At 38.9% G+C, this 26,691-nt stretch overlaps 4 protein-coding genes across 7 annotated transcripts; 1 reads left to right on the forward strand and 3 right to left on the reverse strand.

The window, feature by feature from the left end:
* Positions 1 to 1,651: 1,651 nt before the first annotated feature.
* Positions 1,652 to 5,497, forward strand: LOC130687837 (uridine-cytidine kinase 2-like). 3 transcript variants are annotated; one of them, XM_057510996.2, is made up of 9 exons: positions 1,652 to 1,870; positions 1,938 to 1,977; positions 2,046 to 2,165; positions 2,257 to 2,353; positions 2,411 to 2,556; positions 2,614 to 2,711; positions 2,814 to 2,862; positions 4,115 to 4,240; positions 5,326 to 5,497. In XM_057510996.2, exons 1-9 carry the CDS (start codon positions 1,661 to 1,663, stop codon positions 5,349 to 5,351), a joined length of 912 nt encoding a protein of 303 aa, XP_057366979.1. In that variant the 5' UTR covers positions 1,652 to 1,660; the 3' UTR covers positions 5,352 to 5,497. The 3 variants fall into 3 exon arrangements, with proteins under 3 accessions (XP_057366979.1, XP_057366978.1, XP_057366980.1); XM_057510995.2 differs by lacking the exon at positions 5,326 to 5,497 and having other exon boundaries at positions 4,115 to 4,737; XM_057510997.2 differs by lacking the exons at positions 4,115 to 4,240; positions 5,326 to 5,497 and adding an exon at positions 3,140 to 3,562.
* A 2,305-nt stretch (positions 5,498 to 7,802) lies between these two features.
* On the reverse strand, positions 7,803 to 17,859 carry LOC130687835 (discoidin domain-containing receptor 2-like). 2 transcript variants are annotated; one of them, XM_057510992.2, is made up of 24 exons: positions 17,734 to 17,859; positions 16,203 to 16,384; positions 15,615 to 15,720; positions 14,707 to 14,827; positions 14,528 to 14,638; positions 14,348 to 14,455; positions 14,241 to 14,280; positions 13,823 to 13,924; positions 13,664 to 13,720; positions 13,383 to 13,522; positions 12,596 to 12,733; positions 12,372 to 12,444; positions 12,008 to 12,124; positions 11,584 to 11,750; positions 11,245 to 11,494; positions 10,826 to 11,130; positions 10,401 to 10,477; positions 10,055 to 10,252; positions 9,865 to 9,957; positions 9,661 to 9,802; positions 9,550 to 9,597; positions 9,347 to 9,454; positions 9,053 to 9,182; positions 7,803 to 8,947 (listed from the first exon to the last, which is right to left on the reverse strand). In XM_057510992.2, the coding sequence occupies exons 2-24, from the start codon at positions 16,309 to 16,311 to the stop codon at positions 8,925 to 8,927; spliced, it is 2,763 nt and encodes a 920-aa protein (XP_057366975.1). In that variant the 5' UTR covers positions 16,312 to 16,384; positions 17,734 to 17,859; the 3' UTR covers positions 7,803 to 8,924. The 2 variants fall into 2 exon arrangements, with proteins under 2 accessions (XP_057366975.1, XP_057366974.1); XM_057510991.2 differs by having other exon boundaries at positions 7,804 to 8,947; positions 11,245 to 11,497; positions 17,734 to 17,858.
* Positions 17,860 to 21,947: 4,088 nt separating this feature from the next.
* LOC130687828 (protein obstructor-E-like) lies at positions 21,948 to 23,369 on the reverse strand. The gene is made up of 6 exons (XM_057510982.1): positions 23,210 to 23,369; positions 22,946 to 23,134; positions 22,666 to 22,854; positions 22,480 to 22,550; positions 22,265 to 22,389; positions 21,948 to 22,134 (listed from the first exon to the last, which is right to left on the reverse strand). Exons 1-6 carry the CDS (start codon positions 23,259 to 23,261, stop codon positions 22,092 to 22,094), a joined length of 669 nt encoding a protein of 222 aa, XP_057366965.1. The 5' UTR covers positions 23,262 to 23,369; the 3' UTR covers positions 21,948 to 22,091.
* Positions 23,370 to 24,259: 890 nt separating this feature from the next.
* On the reverse strand, positions 24,260 to 26,656 carry LOC130687843 (protein obstructor-E-like). The gene is made up of 9 exons (XM_057511001.2): positions 26,355 to 26,656; positions 26,177 to 26,280; positions 25,993 to 26,092; positions 25,406 to 25,476; positions 25,188 to 25,311; positions 25,008 to 25,098; positions 24,882 to 24,926; positions 24,714 to 24,791; positions 24,260 to 24,622 (listed from the first exon to the last, which is right to left on the reverse strand). The coding sequence occupies exons 1-9, from the start codon at positions 26,443 to 26,445 to the stop codon at positions 24,406 to 24,408; spliced, it is 921 nt and encodes a 306-aa protein (XP_057366984.1). The 5' UTR covers positions 26,446 to 26,656; the 3' UTR covers positions 24,260 to 24,405.
* Positions 26,657 to 26,691: the final 35 nt, after the last annotated feature.

Consider the following 26,691-nt stretch of genomic DNA (forward strand, 5'->3'; position numbering starts at 1 on the left):
CGAATGGCCAAAACAGGAGTTTATTATTTGAACAGAGTTAATTATTTATTGAGTTTTCAACAAATAATAAAAATTAGAATAAATCTGTATTTTTCTTTGTTCTTTGTCGATAATTTTTTCCTATGTTGTTTTATAATTATACGCTTGTAGATGTTGGCAGTATGTAGAGCAGAGGTTTCTTAATAATATTTGTAAATCAAAATAATCTTAGCTATTGAATTATAAACACATTAGTTGTTCTGTGAAACTGCTTTTGGGGGCTAAATTGTACAAACGGCATGTGTTGTATTGGACATGAATTGGGCGTGCAAGGGAGGAGTCAAGTCAAAGCGCGGAGGTTTTAAATATTTAACGGCACATTTATGATATAGCTAATGCTTATTTATATTTTTAATCTTACATAAAAACATTTTATTTTGGAAAAAAATGTAATACTTTTCTGTATTATTCAACTGTTTCAACAATTTCAAAGTTTCGTCAACTGACGCAGCCATGATATTACAAATAATGAATCAGGGAAATCGATCGATAAATTGAAATAACTAAATTATCGATACTGTGGTGGCTGCGCCTCCTCTTATGTCTTCTCTATCAGTAAAATGAAAATATTTCAGGCATAATAAAAGTCATTTATTTCAGGTAATCTCTTTGAAGATTGTATTTCAGTTGTTCGCTAAGTTAACAGCAAAAACTAGAAATAAAAGCAAAATTTTTACACAACTCATTCTACCCAGTGGATCCTATCTTTCGGAAAAGATAAGATAGAATGGCAAAAGTTAAGATACTTCCGGCATCTTTTCGATAACTTGTATCGGGCGTCAATTTGAGCCAAAAAAAAGTATCTTTATCTTATGCTAAGCCAATTTTAGCCTAAAGTTACCGAAAAGATACAAGATACTTTCGACGCCATCTTGCGGCGACAAGTTCATTTATTTGGAATAAAATTTTCGGGTCTCATTGTTTTAGTCATCCCTTGTCTCGCGGATGTGGATCAAAAATAAATGAATTATGAAGCTACAAATTTGATGCAACCCAGAATTTCAATTAATCTTCGATTTCGAATTTTTTTATTTAGTTTTGCGTTATTACTAAGTATCTTGTATCTTATTTTATCTTATCTTTAGCCTAAAATGAGAATTTTTAAAAATTTTTTAAAATATCTTATCTTAACTGGTTTTTTCGGTAGTATCTTGTATCGAAGCATTTTTTTCGGTATTTACAAAATATCTTAACTTAACTTTGTATTTAAAATTTTTTTTTACAGTAACTGTATCTACAGCGTAAAAAAAAAAAGATAGGAAGCACTGGTGCAGCCTATCGTACTATTAGATGATTTTTCAATGGTGAAATATGGAGAGTAAGAAAGATTCATGGTATTTAATAAAAGAATTTTGTAAAGAACAAGGTGCGAATATTTTTTTTTTTTCCATTTCAAATTCGAAATTGACAAAATTGTTTGTGAATGTTGCCTCATTGCCGCGATAGTAGTGTCATAGTGTGTTAATTAAAAATGCACTTGCACGTAAGTCGCGTATGTAAATGTAATAAAAACTCGTTAAACATCTTGTTCTTCCCGATATGCTTGTAAATATACGAATTTTCTTATGTTTTTTTTCCAGCAAAAAAATCGTAAACCGCAACGTTGGAGGTATCGATCAGAATGGCTTCAATACGCCATGCGGTAGTTAGTCTTAGCATAGGAACCTGGAGCAAAAACTCTCAGAAATTTCTCTTTCCTCCGCGTACTCTGTTAATGTCAGCAATGGCTGCAGATAGAAGATTTTCCTATAATGGTTTAAAAAATTTCAATGGTTATGGAACTAAAACACCTTTTTTAATTGGCGTTGCCGGTGGGACAGCATCTGGCAAAGTATTATGTTGCATAGGTTATATATAAATTTCTTCTGACCATATTTCTTTTTCTTGTAACTTCGTAGTCGACAGTTTGTTCAAGAATCATTGAAATGCTTGGACAAGGTCAGTTAAAATTGCTGGCTGCATTATCAGTAAAAAAAAAAACTCATGATCTACTTTAACTATTCCAGATGAAATAGACCATAGACAACGTCAAGTTGTCTGCATCAGCCAGGACAGTTTCTATAGAGAATTAAATCCTGCAGAAAGCATTAAAGCATCCAAGGGGCTTTTTAATTTTGATCATCCAGGTTTGTTTTGCATGAATTAGGTTTAATTTTTAAATAGTTTTATTTCAGGATAAGTTTTATTGTTTATTGATTTATTGTTTTGTATTTGTAGATGCTTTCGATAATCAATTGATTTTGAAGACACTTCAAGATATTTTGGATGGAAGAGTTTGCAAAATTCCTGTTTATGATTTCAAGACCAACTCAAGGTGTGAAAATATATGTGTTAAAACAGCCAAATAATTTATACCAGATCATGTTTTCAGAAAATTGGATGAATTTGTCACGATTTACCCTGCTGATGTACTACTGTTTGAAGGGATATTGGTTTTTTATTTTCCTGAGATAAGAGAAGTTTTCCATATGAAACTGTTCGTTGATACTGATGCTGATACGCGTCTATCCAGAAGAGGTCTCGTATTCATTGCTTAATTTCAAATGAAATCATAACCGATGTGCTTTATTATAGTTCTTCGCGATATACGGGAACGTGGAAGGGACCTTGAACAAGTATTGGCTCAATACACCACACTAGTTAAACCCGCTTTCGAGGAATTCTGTTTACCGGTAAAGTTTTGATAATTCTATGTTTAGTCGATATGTATAGATAGAACAGTAAAAGTTAAGAATTGCAATTTATGGAAATTAATGATTTAATTTTGTTTTTAGACCAAAAAATTTGCTGATGTCATTATTCCACGTGGGGCAGACAACACAGGTCAGTTTAATTGGTACAGTAGCATAATTAGTTGTTTAATTTGTTGGAGTACGATATAGTATAAAGAAACAAATTTGGGTGAAGAACTATGATATGCTGAAAATACTGACAATGGAACGCTTTTTAAAAATTATTTCGTGAATGGTGGCACAATTCTGTCATCAAGAGAATATCGTATCCCATTTCTAGTATTCGCATAGTGAAAATTATTTACTATCATCCTTCATCGGTTTGCTATAGGGCATATATATGCTATAGGCTGTATTTTTATTTTCAGTGGCCATTGGACTAATCGTCCAGCACATAAGGGATATAGTAATCTGCAACGCAAATCTGACTGGACGTAGGGGATCCTATTTACAAAGTGCTGCTATGATGTCTTCTTGAAGATGAGATATATCCAGGGACCTAGTACAGCTCATTCGGGAAATGCGTAAAAGGGGTTAGGGAATTGAGATGCTAAACTTACCAATCAAATGAAGGCGCCCCAATTCATTACCATTTGCTATGCGTTCCCTATAACACCTCACATACGATGGTTTTAAATCCTCATTCCGATTATCATACCCATTTGACTTTTCCTTTGATTTGTAAGAGAACATGTAAATTGTTCTTCACGGTATCCGTTTTTGTCTGAATTTTTTTTTCTCAGACAATTGAAATGTGCCTTATTAATTTTCTCTTTTTCTCATTGGTGTACCGAATCAAAAGTAATATTTTTGCGTTATATGTTCCCATCACGAAGTGGAAGATGAAAGAAAAATCTGACAGCTCAGAGATCTGTGATTCAATTGTGACGTTTCGCTGCTGGATTTCCTCATTTCTGAATTCGTGAAGGGACTGTAATTGAAATGGACCGATAATACACATTATTGTTGAATCTTTTCTCATCAGAGCGTCTGCGTTTTCAGACATTCTGTTCAAATCGTTTTTGTAGAGCTCATGATCGACTTGAATTCTTTGTTATTGATGTACATGTCGACGTACGTCAAACTAGGGCAGCGATTCCGGATATATTTTTACGACTCAACTTAAAATATATTAAAAAATATAAACGGTTAGCTAAAATAAATGGGGTTCTGCGTACATATGAAGCAGCGATAGTTCGATTTCTTGGATGGCGTTGTGATCCACATATGTCATGAATTACGGCCAGTTCTCTTATTTCGATAAACCTAATTATGGATCATAGTATAAAACACTATATTATGGATTACAAACTAATATTCATAATGGATTTTTATATTTTCAGTGGCCATTGGATTAATTGTGCAACATATAAAGGAATTATTAAACTATCGCAATGGCAACGTACTGCAGCAACAGAGGGACCGTCAGATCGCGCTGCAGCAACAGCAGGCACACTTGGATGAAAATGGTAAAAGAAATCGACACAACTCAGATTCTTTTTTTACGCGACCTCATTAGCTGATTTCGTAAGTCAAAAAATGATATGGCTTCCTTCCCTCCCTGTTTCATACGAACCCCGTGGGCTATTTCAACTTTTGTGGTGGGATGTACACAAATGTATTAGTCGTGTTTTTAGCGAGCATCCCAGCTAGTCGGGTCTGATGGATCTCTTCCTTCTTTGCCGGAGGCCATAATCACGTGTCGCTTAGACGGCCATCATGCAGTGTATTAATTGGTCGTCATCCACAAAATGACGTAATGTAATTTGGGGAGGGAATAGATACTGTAGCAGTCGTGATTGAGTTTCTATTAGCTGACTCGTTCTGCAAAATTTCATATAGAATTTCACATCTGTTTTCTTCCGAATAATATCGGCACCGAATCTTACCGTCTACTCTATGAAAATGTTAGGCTACCCGTGTTTCACCCAGAAACTGTTCAAATGCTCCCTTATTTGAATAATAAAAAAAGGAAAATACCGAAAATGTGTGATTTTGTGATCTATGTTTTAGTAGCACCTTTCGGTCGAAAAACTCGTATAGAACTGTTCGAACTGCCGACTTCAGTAGCGACCATAATTCCTTAATTATTAGAACGGAATGTGGCAATCCTTAGAATTCAACAGAGCTAAACCATTTAAAGATGGTTGTTTTTAATCGCATTGGCACTGAAGTGGAACTGTTAACGTATAAATTCGATTGGATCATGGTTTTTATAAGGGCGTAATAACCATAATCAGAAGGCAGAACGAAAGACAGGCACAGCACAATGACTATTAATAAATTTTTTGAAAAATTCCACAAGAAGCAACTTGTTGCTCGTACAATTCAAAACGTCGGCGCGCTTCCGTCACATATTTATATTAACGATATGTATTTAAATTCATGAGTACGATGAGAAAAAGTTTCCTTTGTGAGAGGCAAAAACTCTTACGTTGAAGTCCTTCTATTACCGCATAAGGCATTTCTGTTTAAGGGGATGAGAAGAACATTTTCTTCCTTTTGTCGATTTCGGATTGAAGAATTGGCTGTTTTTATTTTGTTAACCTTCTAGGACGAAACGATCAAGACCGACGATGATGAATCTGCTGACGAACGCATCGTTTCATATCGTGACCTTCCCATCCGTAAAGAGGGAAAAAAGACATACCAAAACCTTCATCTACGTTGTTGTTAAATCTTTCTTTGCTATTATAATTCAATCTACCCATATTTTCATCCCGATTCGGATGCATCAGGCATTATTTTTTGCGACCAATATCATTTTCAGACAAGGTGACAAAAAAATAAGTTTTTTTTTCAATCTAGACCATGTCAATTGTTAAATTTTTGTTGATAGAATGTTTCTTTGTTTTTAAAAACATTCTGATGTTTTTAATATTCCAATAAATGCAGCTGAACGGCGCTCACTGAAAGCTATGCACAAACGCATAGTATAGCTCTTGTTTTCTACACTTAAAAAAATTAAAAAACATAATTTTAAGCTTCGGCTCCTTTGAGTTTTGGTTTCATAATACTTTGATTTAAGTATGGTTTTTTTTTCGTCGTAGTTCGGATGCATTACGTAATGCAGTAATGCGTAAACAGGTCCATTGTCAATTGGGGAAAATTGACCACGGGAACAAACTATTCTGTCGTAAAAGAACCACTTTAAAGTGGGCCCATAGCTTTGGTATTTTTGTTTTAACACGAAAACACTGAGCAATAGTTAATATAAAAGGGAAATTGTTCGTTTCATAACAATACAATATTTCAATGTTCACGTACCAAATAATCAAGCGCGCTAGAACACATGTTGAACATCCAGTTCAACAGTAACCTAGCAATTATGTCGCCACCGTGTAGAAGGTTTAGCAATTGACGGTGTCGGCTTCAGTGTTTATTAGCAGGGAATGAAGGATGCGTAACCTAGGCCCTGGTGCACCGTCTATGGCGCTGTTCAGCGACCCTAAGAGCAAGTAACGGTAAACCATTTAGAATTCTTTCTGTTTTAATTCCTTATATTTCTCTGTTTGGTCGACCAGCTTTCTTGCCGTTCTGCTTTTTTTTCTGCGTATGTTTGTGAAAGCACTTCAAATTATTTTCCTGCCGTTGACTCAGGTTGAAAACACTAAGGAAAGAGGCTAATGTAAGCGTTCCACCCCAAGCCAGCCGAGAGATTCACAACTCCGTGAATATTACGTAAATCGTGTTTTAAGTTTCAACAAGAACTTGTGTGGAATATTCTTGAACTGTGCAAATATTTCAGTCCTGAATCCGTACACTACGATTTTCAGAACTCTAAGGCCTCCGTAGTCAGATCTGCTATATTTTTAAAGAAAATGAACAAATCGATTGACGGCGTGGTGCGACCAAAGGCTGGCATTTAAAAACAAGGCATTATTGCAGTGAAAATTTTTGGCTTAGCCTAGTACACGCTAGCTAAGCCAAAGCTTCATCGTACCCAATAACGGTTTCCTTCCATTATGTATTGGGGCTGCTGTGAGGCAGTGTAGCCATTTTTTGTGATAGGTGTAGTAGTTAAAACTTTTATCAGCTTTGACTCTTTCTTAAGTTACATACGTGGTTTGCTTCTGCAACTATACACAGCATCACCTATTCGTCCATTATCATTCATTACTTCTGGTCCATATGCAAGCGTGATGCTACCAAGTTTAGTTACGAGGTAGCTATGACCACTTGTTTCCCGAAGAGGTCCCCATTTTATTTCATGCATTTCGTTGAGTTATCGAGGAAAATTTATAATCTTCAACATCATTCTTGTTATATGAATCAAGTTTCGCACTCTCTAGGTCACGGATACCGTTGAAAACCTTAAGGTGGTGCCTTTTCCCCAAAGCCATCTGTATCAAATATACGGAACTTTATCATCGTCGATCATTGCGGCGAATTTCTTTATTAAAAATTAAATATTTTGAAATCCAAATTTTATTGCTTACTTTTTTTTCCACTTGTGTTTACAAGATTGAAGCTTCATCTCGTGTACATATTGGTAACATAACACTGCTGAATGAAGGGGAAACGTCACTGGTATCGTCATTGCATCTTTCATTTCCGCCAGATAAGTACGTGACAAGTCAATAGACATAAGACACTATGTGCCATGCACGCCATAGGAAGAGCTCCGCCAGCTGGCGGCGTGATGGTAACATAGCCAGTTGAAAGGGAATTCAAAATGTAATTAAATCCTTGAACATGCTGAAAATGGTAGGAGCTATCCAAACTGAGATTTCCCTGTTTCATTCGGCCATCCACGGAAAGCAAAAGCACTTCCGTATCCGACCATAGACACTTACGTTTCGTTTTTTAACAGTTCATGTCTAACAGCCTAATTTTTAGTAGATTGGGACAGAGAAGCAATCGTTGTCCGCTTTTCTGGTATGCTTAATTTCCCTTTGAATATTCGATATTGTTCGTGTCCCATAAGAGCAGTACCAAGCTTTGGCTTCTGGTTTGTATAATTAGATGTGGTAAGGAAATCCAATCCGAAAGTGAGCCAGTGTGTTTCGTATAATTAGCGAATGAACGAAAGATGTGATACATTGGAAGGCTTAATGTATTGTTTATGGGATTGTGAATGTTTACAGTAGGACAACGTGCAATAATAACTGTTTTGAAACTTCACTAGTCGCTTAGCAATTCACAAGAAACAGAGGAAAAATAAAACCATTTGCATAAATGATCTGCTTTACCCTTGTGCCAAGGTGAGACGATAATCTGATGTGTAAAATATGCTGTCCTATTTCGAATAAAGGCAAGCTACCGGGTGAGTATGTTAGCTACTCGTTACAGAAAAGCGGGGCATCATCTAGTTTTAAAAACTTAAAACCAAACAATTGTGGACAGTTTTCGTGGGTGTTATACCAACTGTATCAAAACGGCTAAGACATGATTAAAGTGGTGTTTGTATAGGAACAGATGCAAACAACACGTTCTGGATGGATTCTTAAAATCCTATTGCACCTCGGTTTTCAATGCTTGGAAAAGGTGAACTCTGCACATATTTGGGAAGTCAATTTGGCTTGTGCCTGTAGATAGCCGCTACCACAAGCATCGTGACTTTTGTTCTGGTAGTTTGAGTGGCATTGAAGTTCTTTTTCTTTCTTTCTTTTTATTATTATTTTTTTTTTTACTGGCAAGTGGAGTAACTTGTCGCTTTAGCTAATAACGTTCGCTTCTTTAAAATGACAATAATGCAGCCCATGCTGGAAGTTCCGAGCCGTTTTGCCAATTCCCCGAATTTGCTAGAGGACAGCAGGAACAGACTTTTTTCTTTAACCCTCCAATACAAGATAGAAAATGATTTCTCCAAAAATAACTAAAGAAAAATCCAAACTGCGCCAGAACTTTTCAACGACCACTTGAAAAAAAAAGTTACTGATGAGACATAGGATCAATGACAGCAAGGCCTTCCTATAGTTCGAAGCCCTACCTTAAAACAATCGCATGATATACTTTTTACTGCACAGTTTGCAGCTGAATTTTTTTAGAAAAGCAAAATAATTTTTCATATAATACTAGTGAAGACACATAGTTTTCAAATTCAGATAATGCGATGGTCGTTGACTTAGCCTTCCCTTTGATATTTAGGAAGTTACCGCTGCGCTGTCTACTTCAGTTTCATGCTTTTGTCGCGTTTCACTTTTGGCTAGGTTATATATCGTTGGGATGGTATCCTAAACGTTTAAAAAAGTTGAATGGTTTTACGAACCGAATAATTTTAAACTCTAGAGTATTAACAAAATGAAAAATATGCAAGTATGACTTTACAATAGGCATACCTAAATTTTTGCGCATCAGAAACATGTGAATCTCCTTAAACGTGGGCCGGTCGTAAGAGTTACACTTCCAACATTCACACATCAAATCGTAAATCTCCTTGGGGCAAAGGATCGGGCTGGCGAGCAACATCTACATAAAATTTGTTGTCGAAAATAGCCGAAAATAAAACAACTTTTATAGTACTACTGAGAATGTTCAAATTGACTTGTAAGGCTGATGAAGCAGGTTTAGAATTTGAATAATCGGCATGCAATAAAGCTTTCTAATCATACGACGTTATAACGGTAGCTAACCTCGTTGAATCCCCCTTCATGTTGTTGGTAATGCAATAGCAAATTAAGCACTTCTTTGTCTGTTAGAGCCTCAATGGGCGGATCCCGAGCGAACGTCAGTATCTCCCACTTGGATTTAAAAAAAAAAAAAAATCAATAATTCACTTACACACTAATCTATGGCATTTTGAGCGTTTTATGTACAAAAATCTGAAATTTCCTACCAAGAGAACGGCAAAAGACCAGACGTCGCTAGCTGAACTATGTTTTCCCTATACAACGCATTGAAATCTGTTAATATATCATGTAAAGGTTAATTACAAAGCAATGCTTACCAGGGTAACACTTTCCCACGCCATCCATCTAAGAGGAATGCATCGACCGTCATCCATCGCAAAGTAATCGGCTGGATATCGTTTGCTACTAATGTCGAAAGACGCGATTTTTACTACGTAATTGGCTTCCACAAGACAGTTCCTACCAACCACAGAGAACGCGATGTTAAGTGTCTGCCCTGCATAAGAAATTATTTTAAGTACCTGGCGGCCAAGTCTCGATGAGTGATTTGCCGAATTTCCAAATACTCCATCGCGGCCGCAATTTGCTTAGCCATATAGATAAGGCACCCGTAGCTATATATTAACGATTATTGACACACGTTCATTAAAGAGAAATACACACACACAGACAGACACACAATTAGAAATGATGGTATTTTGCGGAATTTACCTAAGGCTCCTTTCACTAAGGGACGACGTTTCTGCGACATGATCTTGCAGAAACTGGTACATATCTCCAACGTCTCCGTAGGCATATACTAAGGAGACCCCATCTTCGGCATGTTTTAACGATACAATGCCGAGAAGCGCTAACAGTTTGTCGTGCTGCAGTCCGCTTAGCACTTGGCATTCCTTGTCCACGTCAACCCTGTCAAAATGTCAAAGACAAGGTCAATCTATTAAGCAATATCCGTATGTCTCATTGCTGCTTCATAAAGTTGATACGTTATAAGAGTTTGTTGTTTTGTTATAAGGGAGACGGTAAGCTGAACTATATAGGTTTATTGTGTCATTACTTTGTCCAGTAAGACGGGAAGTGACGAGTGAGTACGCTTGCTGTCGTTGAGTCATCAATCAGCTGACACAAATATACCTGCAATCACAAACAAGAGAGGATTTGAGGTTTCGTACGACAACCTGAGCTTGGCTATGCTACTGTTAGTTCTTTCTATCCCTCGTGATAGATCGATAAGCTGCTATATAATTCACGGTGTGCCTTAGCAACGGCAGCGCTACCATAGTTACACACACCGGTGATTTCTATTATAAATCAAGTGCCCGATGAAAATCGTTGATAGCCAACCTCGAGTCTTGTGCGCTGGAAAAAAAAATGTCAAACATTGTGATTTCATATGGCAACTTGTTGTCCCCTTTTATCTTATCACACCTTTTGTTCGGATTTTATGACAGAACAAAGGAAATGGCGAAAATAGAAACAAACCTCAGCGCCGAATTGCCCGCTCGATAAATGTTCAAGACGATTCAACGTCGCTGAAGGAATTTCAGCTAATCGTGTGTAAGTGCAACGTGTTGACGATGGTTCAGTTTGCTGTTGCAACAAGTCTGCAGTAGCGTAGAATCCGCCCATGTCTGGCGAAAAGAATGGAGGCATTTCGTTGGCGGAATTCGAAATGCAATTCATATGCGTGTAGAGCCGGGACATGAAGGAGACGTTCACCGACGGCGACGTGATCGTGTTACGCTCAGTTGGAAGTAAACGGATCGGAATATCGTAATCCTGTTGGGCTATTAAAAAATAATCAGTTAAAAGAAGGTTTCTAGTTTTTCACATCTTTATTCATCTTATAATAAAGGATTTCTTAAAATCTAATTGTCTAAATTTCATCGCGCTCTATTCACCTGGGACGACTTTCCTGACTGGCGGATTTGACATCGTTTCTGGTTTCCGGCTTGAGCAAACAGAGCACGAGTCGTCCGAGAATGGCTCGTTGTAAACAGTTGAAGAATTTTCTGTGGAGGAACTGTTTCTACCTAAATTCGTTGGGTTGAGCTGCCCGATGGGGGAGTAGATCGCCGCTTCGTAATTGGAATCATTGTGCGTTCCGAAATGTGGACCTAATTTGTTGTGTTCTGCAACCAAACCGAAATTCTGCTAAAAATTTAAAAAGGATCGGTTTTTTTAAAATTTGATCTGTGCCAGAATGATCGTTTTCAACCTAAAACAGGAGGTTAGATTACCGGGTTTGTTCTTCCAAATGGCGGAGATAGAACTGATCGACTCACGGTTTGCCTGACGTTATGTACACTTCTCGAAATGATGATGGCGAGCGCGAGTGCCAATGCAACGATGATTGAAGTCATGACCCCGATAATAATTCCCGTGTAACTGTCACTTTCGGCCAAAACTGGAACAGAGAAGCACAAAACACATGCATTTGATGCCCATTTGGATTTGGCACCTCTACACTCCCAATTCAAACTGCGTCATATTTATACATTAAATTTAATTGATATATAAAACTCACAGCGTACCGATGACAAATTCAAATAACTCTGCTACATTGCAAGCCATAGTAAATTTAAGTACAGCATCAAATGCGCACTTTGAAGACGGAAGCAACTGTCAACACATTCGAAACTAACAAATAGTCTCGTGACTTACTATTGTCTTCGATTTCTGACGTTTTGATGTGAGCAACTGCGTCCCGCTGTAAGAATCCCTCGTCCGTTTGGCGTCCCCTGACTCGAACGTCATCACTAAAGTTTCCATCGATTTGTTCTGCACCCGACGGACAGAAGGAAGAAGATGCGATTAAGACTTGACAATTTATAAGTTATAGCTTCATCCGTCAAGAAGATCGTCTTTTTATTTTCAAAAGTTCTTTGAGATTTTTGAACAGAATTTGACACATACCGATTTTCTTAGGGGCCAACAAGCCTTTTGTAAGCCAAACATCAAGCTAAATGTTTGGCGTCTTTTTTTTAGATTAAACATATTGAATGAGGGTGAAGTCGGATGTGCTTACCAGACGTAAAGTACAACTCCGAGATGACAAGCCACTCCGCAGCGAACGTAAATTGTAGTTTGAGATAACGTGCCTGTAACCAATTCAAAATGACCTCTTAATCAATTTTGTAAAACGGAATCATTAATAGGTGAACTGACGCGACAAAGAATGGGATGGGAATGGTTGATGGAGCGTAACCATGCAAGGGGAATAGGCAATTATCTAGAAATTTAGAACGGTACCATTTTAAAGCCGAGATGGATCGATACGTTGCGGGCATTGGCCAGGAAACGGTCGGGCATGTAGGAATAAATGACGCTGCTGCTGGAAGGAAACTGGCGACCACCGATGCTGAACAGAACTCGCAACTCCGAAAACACCTGAAAAAAAAGATTAAAATAAAATATCAAACAGAGAGTCATACATCGTTTATGAAGCTTTAATTGCAATTAAATAAATGAACCAAAGGAAAGGCCAATTTGGCTTACATGCTTTAATCAATTCAATTATGGAAGTCTAGTGGACAATAGCGAAGTCGTCTGTTTCGAACAGAAAAAACAAACAAAGCTGATGAGATGACTAATTCAATTACTGCTCTGACGATGCTGGAGCATACGATCGAGTGGAATCAGCGTAGGTGAACAGTTACATATGCAGTACGACTAATGTTAAAGCATCCGTATAACTCGAATAAGTCTGTTCACTTTCCCCTATGGTTGAGCTTCAAACGAAGGGTTGTCGCACTCATTCCACTATAAAATGAGATTTAATCGAAAGGAAACCCCACACGATTTTTTTTCTCCACCTTGCACATCGATCAGGTTTGCTGGCTCTCCACCATTATACACAGGCAATACCTTTGCGGCGAGAGAGAGGGGGAGTGAGATAGTTGGGCGTGATGGGCATTGCTCAGGTCTTTGTGAAGTAAAATCAATAGAGCTGCATTGTATAGCATGTGGAGCGTGACAGGGTCAGCGAAAAAAATAAAAAAGCACGGTGCGCCCTGAAAAAATAGCTTGCCTAACCCACCTGGATGTTTTTGTGGAAGTCGTTGTTGGCAAAGACATCGATTCGCGAGAAGTTACGGACCCCCTGGAATTCGAAAGTCAGTTCTAAGGGACTGAGACGAGGCACGATCGTTTTATTTTGCCAGCCGACCCATTCGTAACCTGTTGTCAAAGAAAAATGGCCACGTACTACTATTTGTTTTGATTGAGCCAAAACCACTGTAGCTCGCTTTGTAGAACTAGTTGGCGGTACTCGTGAGTTTTGTTTTAACATCGTAGCATTGCTTCACAACTAAATTTTACCAAAATCATCGACGCCGTGACTTCCAATGCGTCCATCGGTGAGCTGGCCTAGTCCACCTATCAAACAAAAAATAAATGCGTGTTAATGATTTCCATTTGTACTTGTTGAATGCACAGAATTTCTTGCGTAGGAATCAAATCTAAGAAATTGTTGCTCACCCTTTAGAAATCCATTTTCTATTATTCCGTCATAACTTTCATCGATTAGGTCAACGCTACGGAAAACATCGCCTTGAGGAGCTGAATAGCTAACAACTCCGTCTGTATTAATAAATAGCTTTACATGTCAGTTGTGCATTGGCAAAATATGTTTTTCTAAGAATTCCAATAAATCTAGCTATCTCATCAAAATTCTATATATAGACGGATGAAAAAAAAATAAGGAAGGATACTGAAAAACAACGAATGATTATTGGTAAACGTTCGGTCTAATAAACCGTTTTAATTGAAGGAGAATATCAAGGAAGAGCTAACAATTATCGCAAAGCTCTATGAGGATAATATCAAAAATTGTGATTCCTTTTAGAAGCTAAAAGTACAATGAACTAAATGGCATAAAATGAGAAAAACCGTTTACCTTCGAACTGACAGCCGGAAAGTTCTAGCCGAAGGCAGACCTGGAAAGTTCACAATCACAAAAAAAAATGGTCAAAGACTGCGAAAATACACATATCTGTTACGCACTGTTCTGCGATGTATAGAATGCGGGACGATCCGGATCTTGGCTGCGAGTATAACTGGGCTTAAATCATTTGATGTCACCATGTAGGTGTTGGTATTGCCTGTGAAAATCTAGTGCGTAAAATACGGTTAACGTGCTTATATCGAGAGGCGAAAAATAAAATTTAATATATTTTCTCATACTTCAACGCCCGTTTGATTTCTATAGCGGACCCAGCGTTCCATTCCGGGTCGCCAATATTCAATTTTAAAATGTTCAACGTACTCCTGACCTTGTCCATTGCCGAAGCGACCCTGTCAAATTACAAGGCAAAGTACACTCAATTCTCTTTCATTTTCTAGCTGTTGATGCCACAAGTCACCTGCGTTTGGATAGCTGAAATGACGTGCATCGTTTTGAGGTCAATTTCAATCCATTCTTTGACTCCGCGCATCACTTGCTGTTTGGGGCACCACGCTCCTCCATTTTTGTCCTTGTTTAATCTGATAATATTATATATATATATATTTATGGTCGCAGATGGTATTTTACAGCGCAGCCAGCAGCCAGAGAAAAAGTACAACTATAAAAAAGGCAAGGACACTAAGCATGATCTACGTTTCTTGCTCAACGTGTATACACGGTAATATCAAAAGTTTTCAGAAAAGAACACCTTGTTGATTTACGGGCATTTGTACGTATAGCCATGTACGTGTAAAAAAAAATCTAAAAGGCTATAGCAAAAGTCGAACAAAGGATTTTCGTCGTAGGTGTTGTATAAGCTTGTAGGAAAGAGTCTGCAGCATGAACGGAGACTATAGAAATGTGGGTTACTATTCCGTTTTGTCAGTACACCAGGCACCACGCATAGCGCCTTTTCATCACATAGTTGGATGTTACCCACAAAAATTGTACCGTAAACAAGATGATTATTGGGACCTTTTGGGAAATTACCTTAGAATCGACATAAATTCAAAAATATTAATAAATGTAACAATCGTACATATACCATTGTTTCCCCAATTCTTTACAAACCTCACGAATGCGGGTATGATGCAAGGCAACATTTGTTATTTGTTTGGGCTTAATTATCTTATTCCCCCCCCCCTCCACGACCGCTTAAAAATAAACAATTAGAGCATTACAATGTAAAATTTACTGAGCGAGCAGGTACGTGCATGTCTGTAAGCGATATTATACATGTTCGTTGTAGGTCGTGAAATGTTTAACGTGGAGCGTTTTTAAAATAATCGCCGACGTACAGCGGCGAACATGATTCTCTAGACCTACCGAGCGAACTGAGGTCCGACGTTGCTGGCATCATAAGATGAACTAGCCGTGATGGCCGCATCTTTGATGTAGCCCGATTCAAGGCCGAGCGATGCGTTGCACGAACCTATAGAAAATCACACGTTATTGAACATAAGTCAATTCGCCGTTTAGTAAGCGACGCAGATGCCGACAAATGCATTCCAGCATGCAGTTTAATAAACTTATTACACAATAAGGGCATTTCAAAACTAGCATGATCTTATTCAATTTCTGTCAGCGCATTCCTTAACATGACAGACAGCAGGGCAAAAAAAATTATCGTTAGTTTACAATACAGTTTTCTTTTTCAGCAGTTAAAAATTTCAACCCACACGCATGACTAGTGAAAAAATAATAATAAACGAAAAAAAAATATATAGGAAGCTTAATTGAAGACGCAAGGTAATTTTTTTCATCTTCAGTAATCTAGGATTGAAGCCTAAAGGTGTCTGCATTAATTTCCAGTTAACAGTGTCTGCAAGCTGTAGGTCTGATTCACCATGACAGATGCAATAATTGCCCCACCCTCCCTCCCCAACCACTCTTATTCCCACAACAAAAATATACCTAAATTGAGAGCGAATGACTTTGAAGCTGCGGAGATGACGGCTACCAAGACAGCCAACTTATGCATCGTCGCTAATGAAGATATGAATGCAGAGTCGGCGTGGCACATCTTCTTGTCAAAATTAAAGACGATCTTCCATGGCGGACATGTAAGACGTATCGGTCCTAATTCTTGCCTGGTCCTAAAAGACAGAATCAGGAAACCTTATTTCATTTCTCCACATTAGCGTCGTATACGAAACGATAAACCTGTCATTAAATCGTTTACAGAGATTAAGTCAAATTCTTGCATAGTAACAAATCCTGTATTTCTTCCGTGAGCCTTTCTGGAAAAAAACGTGGTTCCGAAACCAAACTCCTAAACTTCGGACAACGTCCAATACGCCAATCTGAAGAATGATTGTGTAGTAAGAACCGTTGTTTTGCCAGTAGTTAAGTTGTAAACAATCCGTAAAAAAAAAATAAATAAATAAAAAACGGCTGTAATAAAAGTAAATAGTCGATGGAGGTCCTGCATGCTGAATGATTGATTTCCTATTGGGAAAAATTGTGTACCAAGCAACTTGACGATTATTGGACTGGGGCTATTTGGAAATTACGGTTGTACGATCCTCATGTCCAGTGGCAAATTAAATCGAACACATTATGCGAGTTTTGCATGTTGAATTGGTCCATCACGAGGCGAATCATTTTACTTTCAAATCAGAAAGACCAGCAACATTTTTGGAAAGACAAGGCGATTGACCTGTATTGGCAATTTACGTGGGGAGGGTTTGACCATCGCAGTGAAATACGCAGAATAAAACCAACAGGGCTTCAATCCAGTACTAGTGCGACATATGCCGTACTAGATTGTGGTAGTACAACATTGATCCAACGACACAGCGGACGTAATGAAACCATAAGACTTGAAATAACGTCTGGTCGGGAGCTCTGCGAGGGCCCAGACGACAACCAAATGGCATGAAATGGCTAGAGCGATACAGGTCAGATGTTGCGTCAGCGACCGACATCGCTTTATGCGTTCATTTAAGAAACGCGATTGGTGATTTTACTGTTTCCCTGCAACACATATGACTCTGCTATAGCTGTTTGCATCAATTTCGTTTTAGAAAACCGATGGAGCTGAAGGTATTAAAATAGTAACGCAAAAAGCAGAGATCAAATATTCATTGGCGGTAAGTGCGGCGAGGTTTGCTTTATTTGCACTTATTTATATTTCACCCAAGTGAAATCTACCGTTTTCTTTGACTTTTTTTTAGGAGCGCAACGTTATATTTTTGTGCACTCTTTTAGCTAAATTCGATTGAGACTTGACCTAATGTAAACCGACTATACTCTAGTCCATTTTTCATGATCTCCGCAAATGGCACTTCCTTTCAAATCTAGGCGATTCAACGGTATACAAGCATTGCAGTGAACCGTAGAGAGCAACTTGCGAAGTTGTTTAATGCCATTAATTTAGCCGTGCTACAATGATTCATCACTCTTAATCGAAGCGTAAACGAGTAGCAGCTGCTTTGCGACCTACCTGATCAACAGTCAACACCTTTGGAGGCTTCGTTTGAAAGTATCTCAATTCTTATGGTATCACTTTGTACATAAATCTTCAGTGACTTGTCATTCAATTGATGTCTAACATAGGATGGAAAAGTGTGAGGAAAAAAAAAACGATTCTTCCAGAAATTGAAATTTTCCTCTAAAAAAATTCACGGTTTCACGTTTCCAAATGATTGACGAAACTGTATTCCTAAGTGGAACTGTGCCGGGAAAGTGAGTAAGCGACGAAGCATAAAACGGGAACTAATCAGTCGTCAAACTAGAATTCCTTATATAAATACTGAGCAGGGGAAATAAAATCCACACGCACGTCAAGGGATCCCCACACGGAAAACACTGGACACTACACGGATGGGTTGTTGTCGGTTGCGTGTCGGCCTTTCAACTGAGAGCAAGTGCAGCGCAATGCAGGAATAAATGGGAAAACTCGACGATCAAACTTACATGGGGAGCAGCTTGAGAAAAGAATAAGCAAAGAGGGTGGAGAGAGGGGATCCAGGACTCGTTCGGTAAGGCAGGAACTCGGGACTATGGCCTACTGGGACAAGAGAGGCACATCATTTGGGTTTTGCCCTTATATACCCCGCCGGGCCCCAAGACGTGCAGCGGATATAAGATGGGATTTTTTTTCAAACAAGCGCTAACCCCGGAAATGGAAACAAAAGGGTACTGACGATGTCGATCAAGACAACGGCCGAAGACGAAATAAGCGACGATTTTTTTTCCATTCGCCCACATCCCTGATAATACAAGTGAATTTGGTGCTATAAGTAAATCAAATTGAGTCGCGCGTTCAACCCATCAACGTCTAAATGGGCGAATAATAAGATTGTTCACAATCAACCAACTGCCATCCATAGCAAAGGTAATCGCTTCCTCCACAATCGATATCTCTGTATAGGGTGAAGAATCGCACTGACGTCTTATAACAATATAAAAAGGGCATTAAAGTGATTGCGTGCCAACGGTTTTTTTGAATCGCTATGGGCCTCGAGCTTTTTTTTTTTCATCGACGACTAGTTGTGGACACAAACAACAACGTAAGCGGATCACGTGAGCTATTATTCTTGAATATAATTGTAGCATGAAAATATCCAGCCGTTGGCAGTTCCAGGTAAGGGACCTACAGGAGAGATGCTGAGAAAAATAGGAGAAAATGGGAATTATAGGATAACAATAAGCCTGTACTCTTTTACGGTATTTTCTAACGTGTATGCAAGAAAGACTGGCAATTTTTTTTTCAAAATTTGTCGATTCCTAGTAGAACCCCATTATGTCCCCCCAGTATATGTCTATATATATAAATGCATCTACTGCGTATCGTGATGGTATCCGATGCTTTCGGTTTGCACATGGTTTCGTTCATTTTTTTCCCGTAATTAAAATTTATGTACGGAAAAAGCTGTTGAAAACCTATGATACAGGGTTAAGAATTCCGAAAGCCCAAGTGCCACTTTCATGCGTTAAAAGCACATGGTCCAAACAAGAACAGAATATTTTGTTAAAAAGCACGCAGGAAAATAAAATCCACCCTCCTGCGTCCAGATAACCTGTAAGCCTACACTCAACTGGAGTTGCTATCGTGTCTTTTTATTAAAGCCGTTCTTCCACGTAGTTTCAGATAAGGAACTGTTCGATATAGTATTTAATTTGCAATGGAAAGTGAACTTATTCGTTCTAACCCTACAAAGGCAAGGATATAAAATTCCCTCGCATATTCTACGAAAACGAATGGTTTAAAATGCAGAGGAGTTTTTCAATTTACGTGATCTCATTGGCACTTTTGGCTATCTTCTTCAATCGTTTTTCATTTTTAACTGCCGTTGGAAACTGCAACCGACCAACCAACTACAAAGAAAGCGCTCCTAAAATTGAAATGGGTTTTGCCCTTTGCCTGTTGAATAGAGTCCATAATGAAATGCTCATAGGGTATGAGATAAATCAACGATGGTCAACGAGATTCGAATCATCGAATAATTCAGTTCTTTAACATCACATTGCGAGGTGCAAAACACCCTAGGAGCGGTTAGGAATACCATCGAAAATATTCATCTAACTTTTGATTGATTGGCGGTGACTTCTAGTATAAAATCATCACACGAATGATATGAAAGCTGGTCGACTGGATATTGATTTTATTGCTGCTTAGCATCAGTAATGCCACAGACAGGTAAAGCTGTCCATTTTTAGGAGTAAAAAACACTATGTGGACGCAGACGAAGAGAATTTCGTTCCCGGTACTTAGACCAAGCTCTGTTGAAAAAACTATACATCTTCGAACAAGAAAAACAAAGAATCAGGCCATTTGTTTCTATATTTGGCGTCAGTTCATCCGCTTCAAAAGGTGGCGTGTTCGACCACTAACACCGATGTCTTTCACGAGTTTGAAAAGCATAATTTGACATCGCATAAAGTCAAACACACAAATGGCTCCTTTTCCGCATCAATATTGAAAAACGTATACATGTAGACTAATATCCAATACGAAGGGTAGTGGTATAAACACGGCCTACCAATATTGATCAACCATACAATGCTAGTCGTGAATTTCTCAAATGACTTTGTATCTCCCGAAAGCAGGCCTGATCGATAGCCTGAAAAGTTGCCTGGGAACATGTCAGTAGTTTTCCTCCTTGTTCCAACAAATAAGCGTTGAGAGAAGAAAATAGATTTCAATAAAAGAACGAATGGTAAATGGCAAACAGTGCATGTAAATCTTATTTGGCAATGACACAGAGCCTCGCTCTCGGAATCATCAATGTCAAAACATTTAGCCGTGTAGCCCCTTTGATAAAATAGAAGCATGCCCAATCTATTTTTCCAAGAGACACGACTCTCAAAGTTCCACGCTTTCGAGTCATACCGCAAAACAAACCAAGAAAAGATCAAAACCAACTCCCCGCCGTTTTCTTTAAACTTCGCGAGCGCTTGTTTTATGTATGCCGTAGACGCGAATCCGTTTAGACAGGAACAGGAACGAGACTACATTACAATTTCTTCTAGTTTTAACTCAAAAACGTTGTTCTTTTTCGGAATGTTTGTTCTCAGCCTCTCAATGATCGCCTACTAGTTTCTCACGCTCTATTGTTTTTCTTTTCTTTAGAAATGTGTGCCCTATCGTATTATTTTTTTTTTATACAGGGGCAGCACTAATCAAAGTTGGCTATCTACCGACCCGCAGAAGCTTAGAAAAACAAAGCATTTAAAAAGAAAAAGAGAAAAAAAAAGGACGTCAAGTGACACAAGTGGCGAACCAAATCATTTCATTTAGCTGTTGTCCGACTGAAGTGAACACCGGCCTCCTTTCTACAGCAGAGCTGTAAAACATCAGAGTCCTTGATATTTCAACAAGGACACTCAAATGAACGGTATACGTGATCAATGCACAGTTTCGCCTAAAAATTTGCGTGTTCTCAATTCAGAGGAGACCCTTACGTAAGTTCTCTAAAACCACGTTTTGATTTAAATCGTGTGTGAGACCATACACCCTTTTGTTCCATGTGTCTCCTGTTCATCTCACGTTTTCGCCCTTCGTCGCTTCCTTATAAATGCTCTATATCCATTGATTATGAATATTCTTTTTGATCCTATTGAACAGCGAGAAAGTAAGTACACTTCGAGTATCACAATGGCATTGAGCTGTTTGATATCATGTTCCATTCGATATCGAACGAACAGTTTGGTTTTATTTTCAGAAACGTAAAAGAGTGGCATAGAAAAAACAAATAAACTTTACAACGTGCGATTACTTAGAACCCTTTTTTCAAAAAATTTATTAAACATTTTCCATCAGACTTTCTTGTCTAATACGAGGGAGATCACATTTGTTGCCCAACTTTTCTCACCCACCAGTTGACAGTTGAGTAGGCTTTCTTACATTTCACATCTTATAGATGAATGGCAGCTACAATGCATTAATGGTGAGTCGGCTGTGAGAACCAGTGCAGCACTAACTGTCTGGCCTTTCATGCCGGATTTTTCAAACCCTACGTGATTTATTATCACTCATTCTTTGTGATGCACTGAACCTTCAGTGGCAGATCAAAAGGTGAAGACTTGATAAATCACGTATGATGTTTTGGATAATCATTCATTATACAAGTGACGCATCAGTCCCGCAGGTGGCGCAAAACCATTTTGGACGCAGAGTTGCGCGTAAAAGGGAAAACGTTGATTTGATTAAAATTAGACAAAAGACTGTGTATTCGATGTAAACCATATGACAGAACAATACGTTAATACGACCCGCTCTTCATCCATTTCGATTCGCAATTTTTCCCTTGACCCTGCTATACAAGTTGCGGCCTATAGATTTTTATGGAAGCGTTTTCAGTAGGTGGTCTCTTTTGGTTCCGGTGGGTAGTAGTTGGCACTAAACAAAGATTAAGAAATTGAGTTAAAGAAACATAACGTAGCATTCCACTTTTTTTTTAAAGCATTACTATTGTCTAACTGACTAAAGTCAGAAATAGTTTCAAGAAATGTTTTAAAATTTAAATTACCAAGCTGGCACGTTCTCAGGTGCTCCGCAGGCGCCAATAGCCTTGTCGAATACCGTTCTAGCTCCGCAAATCTGCAGGCGTGGTTTGTTTCCCTCGACGCAGACGAAATATCGGGCGCAGTCACTCTGATTAATTTGATAAAAAAAGCAATTTCATTTTTTTTTTGGTTAAAGAGGCGATTGGAAATCAAACATATAACGGTGCTATTTGATTACCGGGTGGGGGTAGACGGGGTTGGTGGAAGCGACGTATTCATCAACAGTTGGGCACTTGAAGCCAAGGAATGCTATCAATTACACGTATAACAATTGATTAAATAAAAAAACTCATCAAAATTTGTAAAAGTGTGCTGAAATTGTTCAGCAATGTTGAATATACAGCAAAGCCCAAAAACGGGATACCTTCCACGTTGCAAGTGGGCACTTGGTCTGGCCATTCGCAGCGCCAAAGAGTCGGGTGCCAGGCTAATCCTTCGGGACACTTGAATACGTGCTCAACTCCATCGACGCAATTAACAAAGTCACCGCAGCTATCTCCAATCTTGAACATACCCCACTTTCTGGCGCAGTTACCGTACGATTGAGACGCAGCTACAAGCAAATTAAACAATGAAACCAAGCGCAAAATGTTAGCACGCAATTATTGCCAATCATATCGAACGCTGTTAAAATTCGGACTTACGAGGTTCAGTTCTCTTGCCGCAGTCGACTTCAGTGGGATAGTCGCATGGGTAGCGGAAAGCAGCAGCTTTTTCGTTCACCAGAAGACCATCGGGACAGGTAACCTCTTCGGCAACGCCGTCACGACATTCCAAAAACTTGTCACATCGAGAGGCATCGGGGAAATAGCCGTTCGGGTACGGGCAGTTGGCTGGACGGAGGGGAGCGAATCCGACAATGTAAACTCATAGAGCGAAAATAATGAATGAAAACAGAAAATAAATACCTTGAGCCCAGGCGAGAAAAGCCAATGTAATAACAAGCTGCAACGCGGCCATGTCTTGTAAGAATGAGTACGTTGAGGTGTTGTTCACTTGCGAGTCTTCCACACACTGGTGCTGAGTTAAGTCCACAAACTGCAGTTGAATGCAGTTTCTCGAAGGTTTTTAATAAAAAAAAAGGGAAAAGAGAAAGGTTCGCTACTTCGAACGAACGATGACGTTCTCCAAAAAGGTTAGAATGTATGAAGTCTGGAGAAGGGGAAAAACGGAAAAGCCACCTTTCACATTGGGCGAGAGACTCGAAGAAGTTCCGTATACACTCGTGTAACAATCATTTGCCAATCCCTATTATTATACGTGATATCGTAAGCCGACGTAGGAAAAAAAACCCACAGACAAACCGAATCAATTCTCAATTTCATATTCAAGGACTTCACGAATCCCATCGTCTTTGTTTCTGGACGAAAAAAATTTTCCCTTTAGGCTTACTTGGCCACCAACGTTAACAACGTCATAGTAAATATCAGTGCGATTTTGACAACGAATAGACGTTTAAATCTTTTTTTTGGCCAAAATGGTGATATGCACTGCTCACTTTCACGGGTGTGTTCATTGAACGTTTTCGGTCTCAGTGCCGATGCCTTGCATTTTTCGAGGGACTTAGAAGACACTCACGCGTCACCTTCTGCGCTGAGTGAAAGTAGTCAAACTGGTCAGCAGCAAATACGCTGAGGGGAAAACGTGGGAAACGATATACAAATAATTCTTTAATTCATGATTTCTAATCACAGAGCTATGGTTTATTTTGTGAATCGGTGAGTCTCTCATTCACCGGAGGAGGAAAGAGCCAATATGAAACATACGTCAATTACATTAGAAAATACGCGATGACCGCAGGTAAAGCTGAATTTTTGCAATTGCTTTGCCTTCCCGATGGCCAGTTGTAGCCGATTGCCACGCCTCTGTCGGAAAAGCTTTCTTTTTCCTTTTCAAACACCTAGTTCATGTTGGTTCATTCTACGAAAAAACAGACTAAACAATCGCAAGGCATCCAGTTAGTCGAATAGAATTTTTATTGCAAACGAATCAAATGATACAGAAACCTGGTGAAACAAGAAAAATGCGATAAGACAATGGAATGATTGAATCAAAACGCTAGTCAATGCTCACAAAGGGATTGAGCAGAACGATACGGTCTGTACTAAAGTAGGCCAAATAGATTGGCTCCCCTAGACAAACGTCGCAATGGTTGCTGGCTGGATTTCACCGTCTGTTCAGACTCGGCTTTGGCAGACACCGTTCCAGTTGATGGTCGGACAGCTGAGTTGTTGATCTTCTTAGTTGCGAGTGACGGCGAGATCGAGTCCTCGGAAAGGCCATCCTCCTCAATCGGATCATCCTCTCCATACCACTTTTCACTATGTCAAAACGTCAGTTTAATAAGAAACATTGGCACTTTGTTTAGTCCCATTGCGGGGCCCCATTTAGACAACGGTTGCTAAAACTTACCAGCCACGGACATTCTGAGGCTCATCACAGCGACCAGACACCGGATTAAAGACCAGTCCGAACGTACATCCTCCGAGGCTAGCAGAGAAGATAGAGATTAAAATCTATGTTTAGAGGGAAACTTATTTTCAGGTAGAAACGTTTAATAATGTAAGGCAAAACACGTACCGTGGCATTCCAGTTGACAGGCACATGTAGAAATGCCGGCAGGAACTAATGGAAAAAGCCATTCGATAAAGTAAAACTGAATTTAAAAAAAAAAAAAAGATAATTTTTTTTATGATAATTTATTACCTTGGATGGGCGAGGCGATCGTGATCACCGAAACGAAGGGCAGTGGGATTCGCCCCAATTCCAATACTGGGACACACGAAATTTAGGAACTCTATAAATTAAATGCATTCCATTGTATTAAATAACGAGGTAAGCGTGGGACCAAGAGAAACGCCTCACGTTTATGTGACATCAACTTACGAGAGGCACTGCAATTCGGCCTGTTTGTTTGGTCGGCGTGAACGCAGGCTCCAACTAACGGGTCAAAAATAACACCAGGTGGGCACGCAATAAGAGATTCTTGGCCGCCGGTGCAGTGATAGAACTGATAATAACGATATTTGTCAGTTTACATATGTGAATGATTGTAAATGGATAATGTTTTCAAAATTTCGAACAAGGACGATAATGTTATTTACTTTGTCGCACGATCCGGGCACTGGGTACATTCCGTTACGACGTGGGCAATTTAAAGTTGAGTGGGGATTTTCTATTTAAAAAAAAGAATATGATTGTTACATGACTATAAGGCCTGGATAGATACTAGTCTACAAAAATTCTAGAAACTGGTCTTGATTTTTTTTTTTCTTTTTTTTACATGACCTTTATCTAGTTCATCAAAATCAGCACATTTCGCTGAACTAGATGTAGGTTACGAAAAAGGAATAGCAGTAAAAGGGCTACAAAAGTGGTTGCAAGCAAGGTGATTGCACAACGACCTTGAAGCTGGTTCTAACGGTTCACTAATGATCGCCAGATGGCAGCAGCGTACGACACGGTTAAGGGACGTGAATTTATTCCCTAACCAATGCCTTACATATCAATGATAAAAATAAGGACTAAAACGCACCACAATTTTATAAACAGTACAAAGAGAATCAAATTAACTAATATATCATTCTAGGTTTTAAAAGTCCCAAAATTTTTAAATCCTTTCTTAACCACTTCTATGCAAACTACTACTAAATAAATAAAAGAATAATAATAATAACAAAAATAAGATTACGTTGTTTCGTCCTGGTGCCACATTGGACGGCATGGGGAAGTTCGCATTTTTCTTTATCGGCGTCGAACACGAGCCCATCGTCACAGAATTCTTCGGTTGCCTAATTACACGCGTAAAAAGAAAATGGCAATTGAAAATCGCAACAGATTTTTTGCTACGATTTGCCTTCGCCGAAAACGCTTACCGTTCCATCTTGGCAAACGAAATATTTGTCGCAGAATTCCGTATCGGGCAGCATGTAGGGTCGATGACTTCGTTCGCATGGAGGAGTCTTCACCGTAGCAGCAGCTAGAAATAAAAAAAAAATATGAAAACTGTTACCAACACCTTATGAAATTGATAACATGTCGTCTGTTACACACCAATGCAACTAACGATGGTGGCAATGGCAAGGAGCGTTTTGAACCACATCTCGGCGAATGATGCAATTGACGAATGATGAAAATTGCCCATCTCACTTCATTTTAAATAAGAATCTTATGGCCTTCGAATCAAGGCTGTATGTTTCATTTAGGGAATTTGAGGGTGCATTCAAGCGTAATCGCTAATGTGAACCTGTACATCCGCTTCGACATATGGGCAGAAGAGACATGAGACTCGGAGATTATTTTTCGACCTTGTTTTACCTGCGGGAATTCATATTTTAAGCGGGGTACGTGTTTTTCTCGTAGGCTCGAGTATCCCAACAACAATATCGGC

The sequence above is a fragment of the Daphnia carinata genome, chromosome 2, assembly GCF_022539665.2.
Source record: "Daphnia carinata strain CSIRO-1 chromosome 2, CSIRO_AGI_Dcar_HiC_V3, whole genome shotgun sequence".
NCBI classification, from domain to species: Eukaryota; Metazoa; Arthropoda; class Branchiopoda; order Diplostraca; family Daphniidae; genus Daphnia; species Daphnia carinata.

Bases quoted from the DNA above. Each gene is read 5' to 3' on its own strand.
- LOC130687837 (XM_057510995.2), top strand. From the start codon at position 1,661: ATGGCTTCAATACGCCATGCGGTAGTTAGTCTTAGCATAGGAACCTGG. The intron at 1,978-2,045 runs GTCAGTTAAAAT...TAACTATTCCAG, and splicing joins CATTGAAATGCTTGGACAAG to ATGAAATAGACCATAGACAA. The intron at 2,354-2,410 runs GTGTGAAAATAT...TCATGTTTTCAG, and splicing joins GATTTCAAGACCAACTCAAG to AAAATTGGATGAATTTGTCA.
- LOC130687828 (XM_057510982.1), bottom strand. From the start codon at position 23,261: ATGGCCGCGTTGCAGCTTGTTATTACATTGGCTTTTCTCGCCTGGGCT. The intron at 22,551-22,665 runs GTATCCCGTTTT...TGTAATTGATAG, and splicing joins GCCCACTTGCAACGTGGAAG to CATTCCTTGGCTTCAAGTGC. The intron at 22,390-22,479 runs GTAATCAAATAG...CAAATTAATCAG, and splicing joins ACCCCGTCTACCCCCACCCG to AGTGACTGCGCCCGATATTT.
- LOC130687835 (XM_057510991.2), bottom strand. From the start codon at position 16,311: ATGTGCCACGCCGACTCTGCATTCATATCTTCATTAGCGACGATGCAT. The intron at 14,639-14,706 runs GTGACTTGTGGC...GTAATTTGACAG, and splicing joins TTTCAGCTATCCAAACGCAG to GGTCGCTTCGGCAATGGACA. The intron at 13,721-13,822 runs GTGAGCAACAAT...TTTGTTTGATAG, and splicing joins AGAAAATGGATTTCTAAAGG to GTGGACTAGGCCAGCTCACC.
- LOC130687843 (XM_057511001.2), bottom strand. From the start codon at position 26,445: ATGGGCAATTTTCATCATTCGTCAATTGCATCATTCGCCGAGATGTGG. The intron at 25,099-25,187 runs GTAAGTTGATGT...TTTAATTTATAG, and splicing joins GCCGAATTGCAGTGCCTCTC to AGTTCCTAAATTTCGTGTGT. The intron at 24,927-25,007 runs GTAATAAATTAT...TTTTTCCATTAG, and splicing joins GATCGCCTCGCCCATCCAAG to TTCCTGCCGGCATTTCTACA.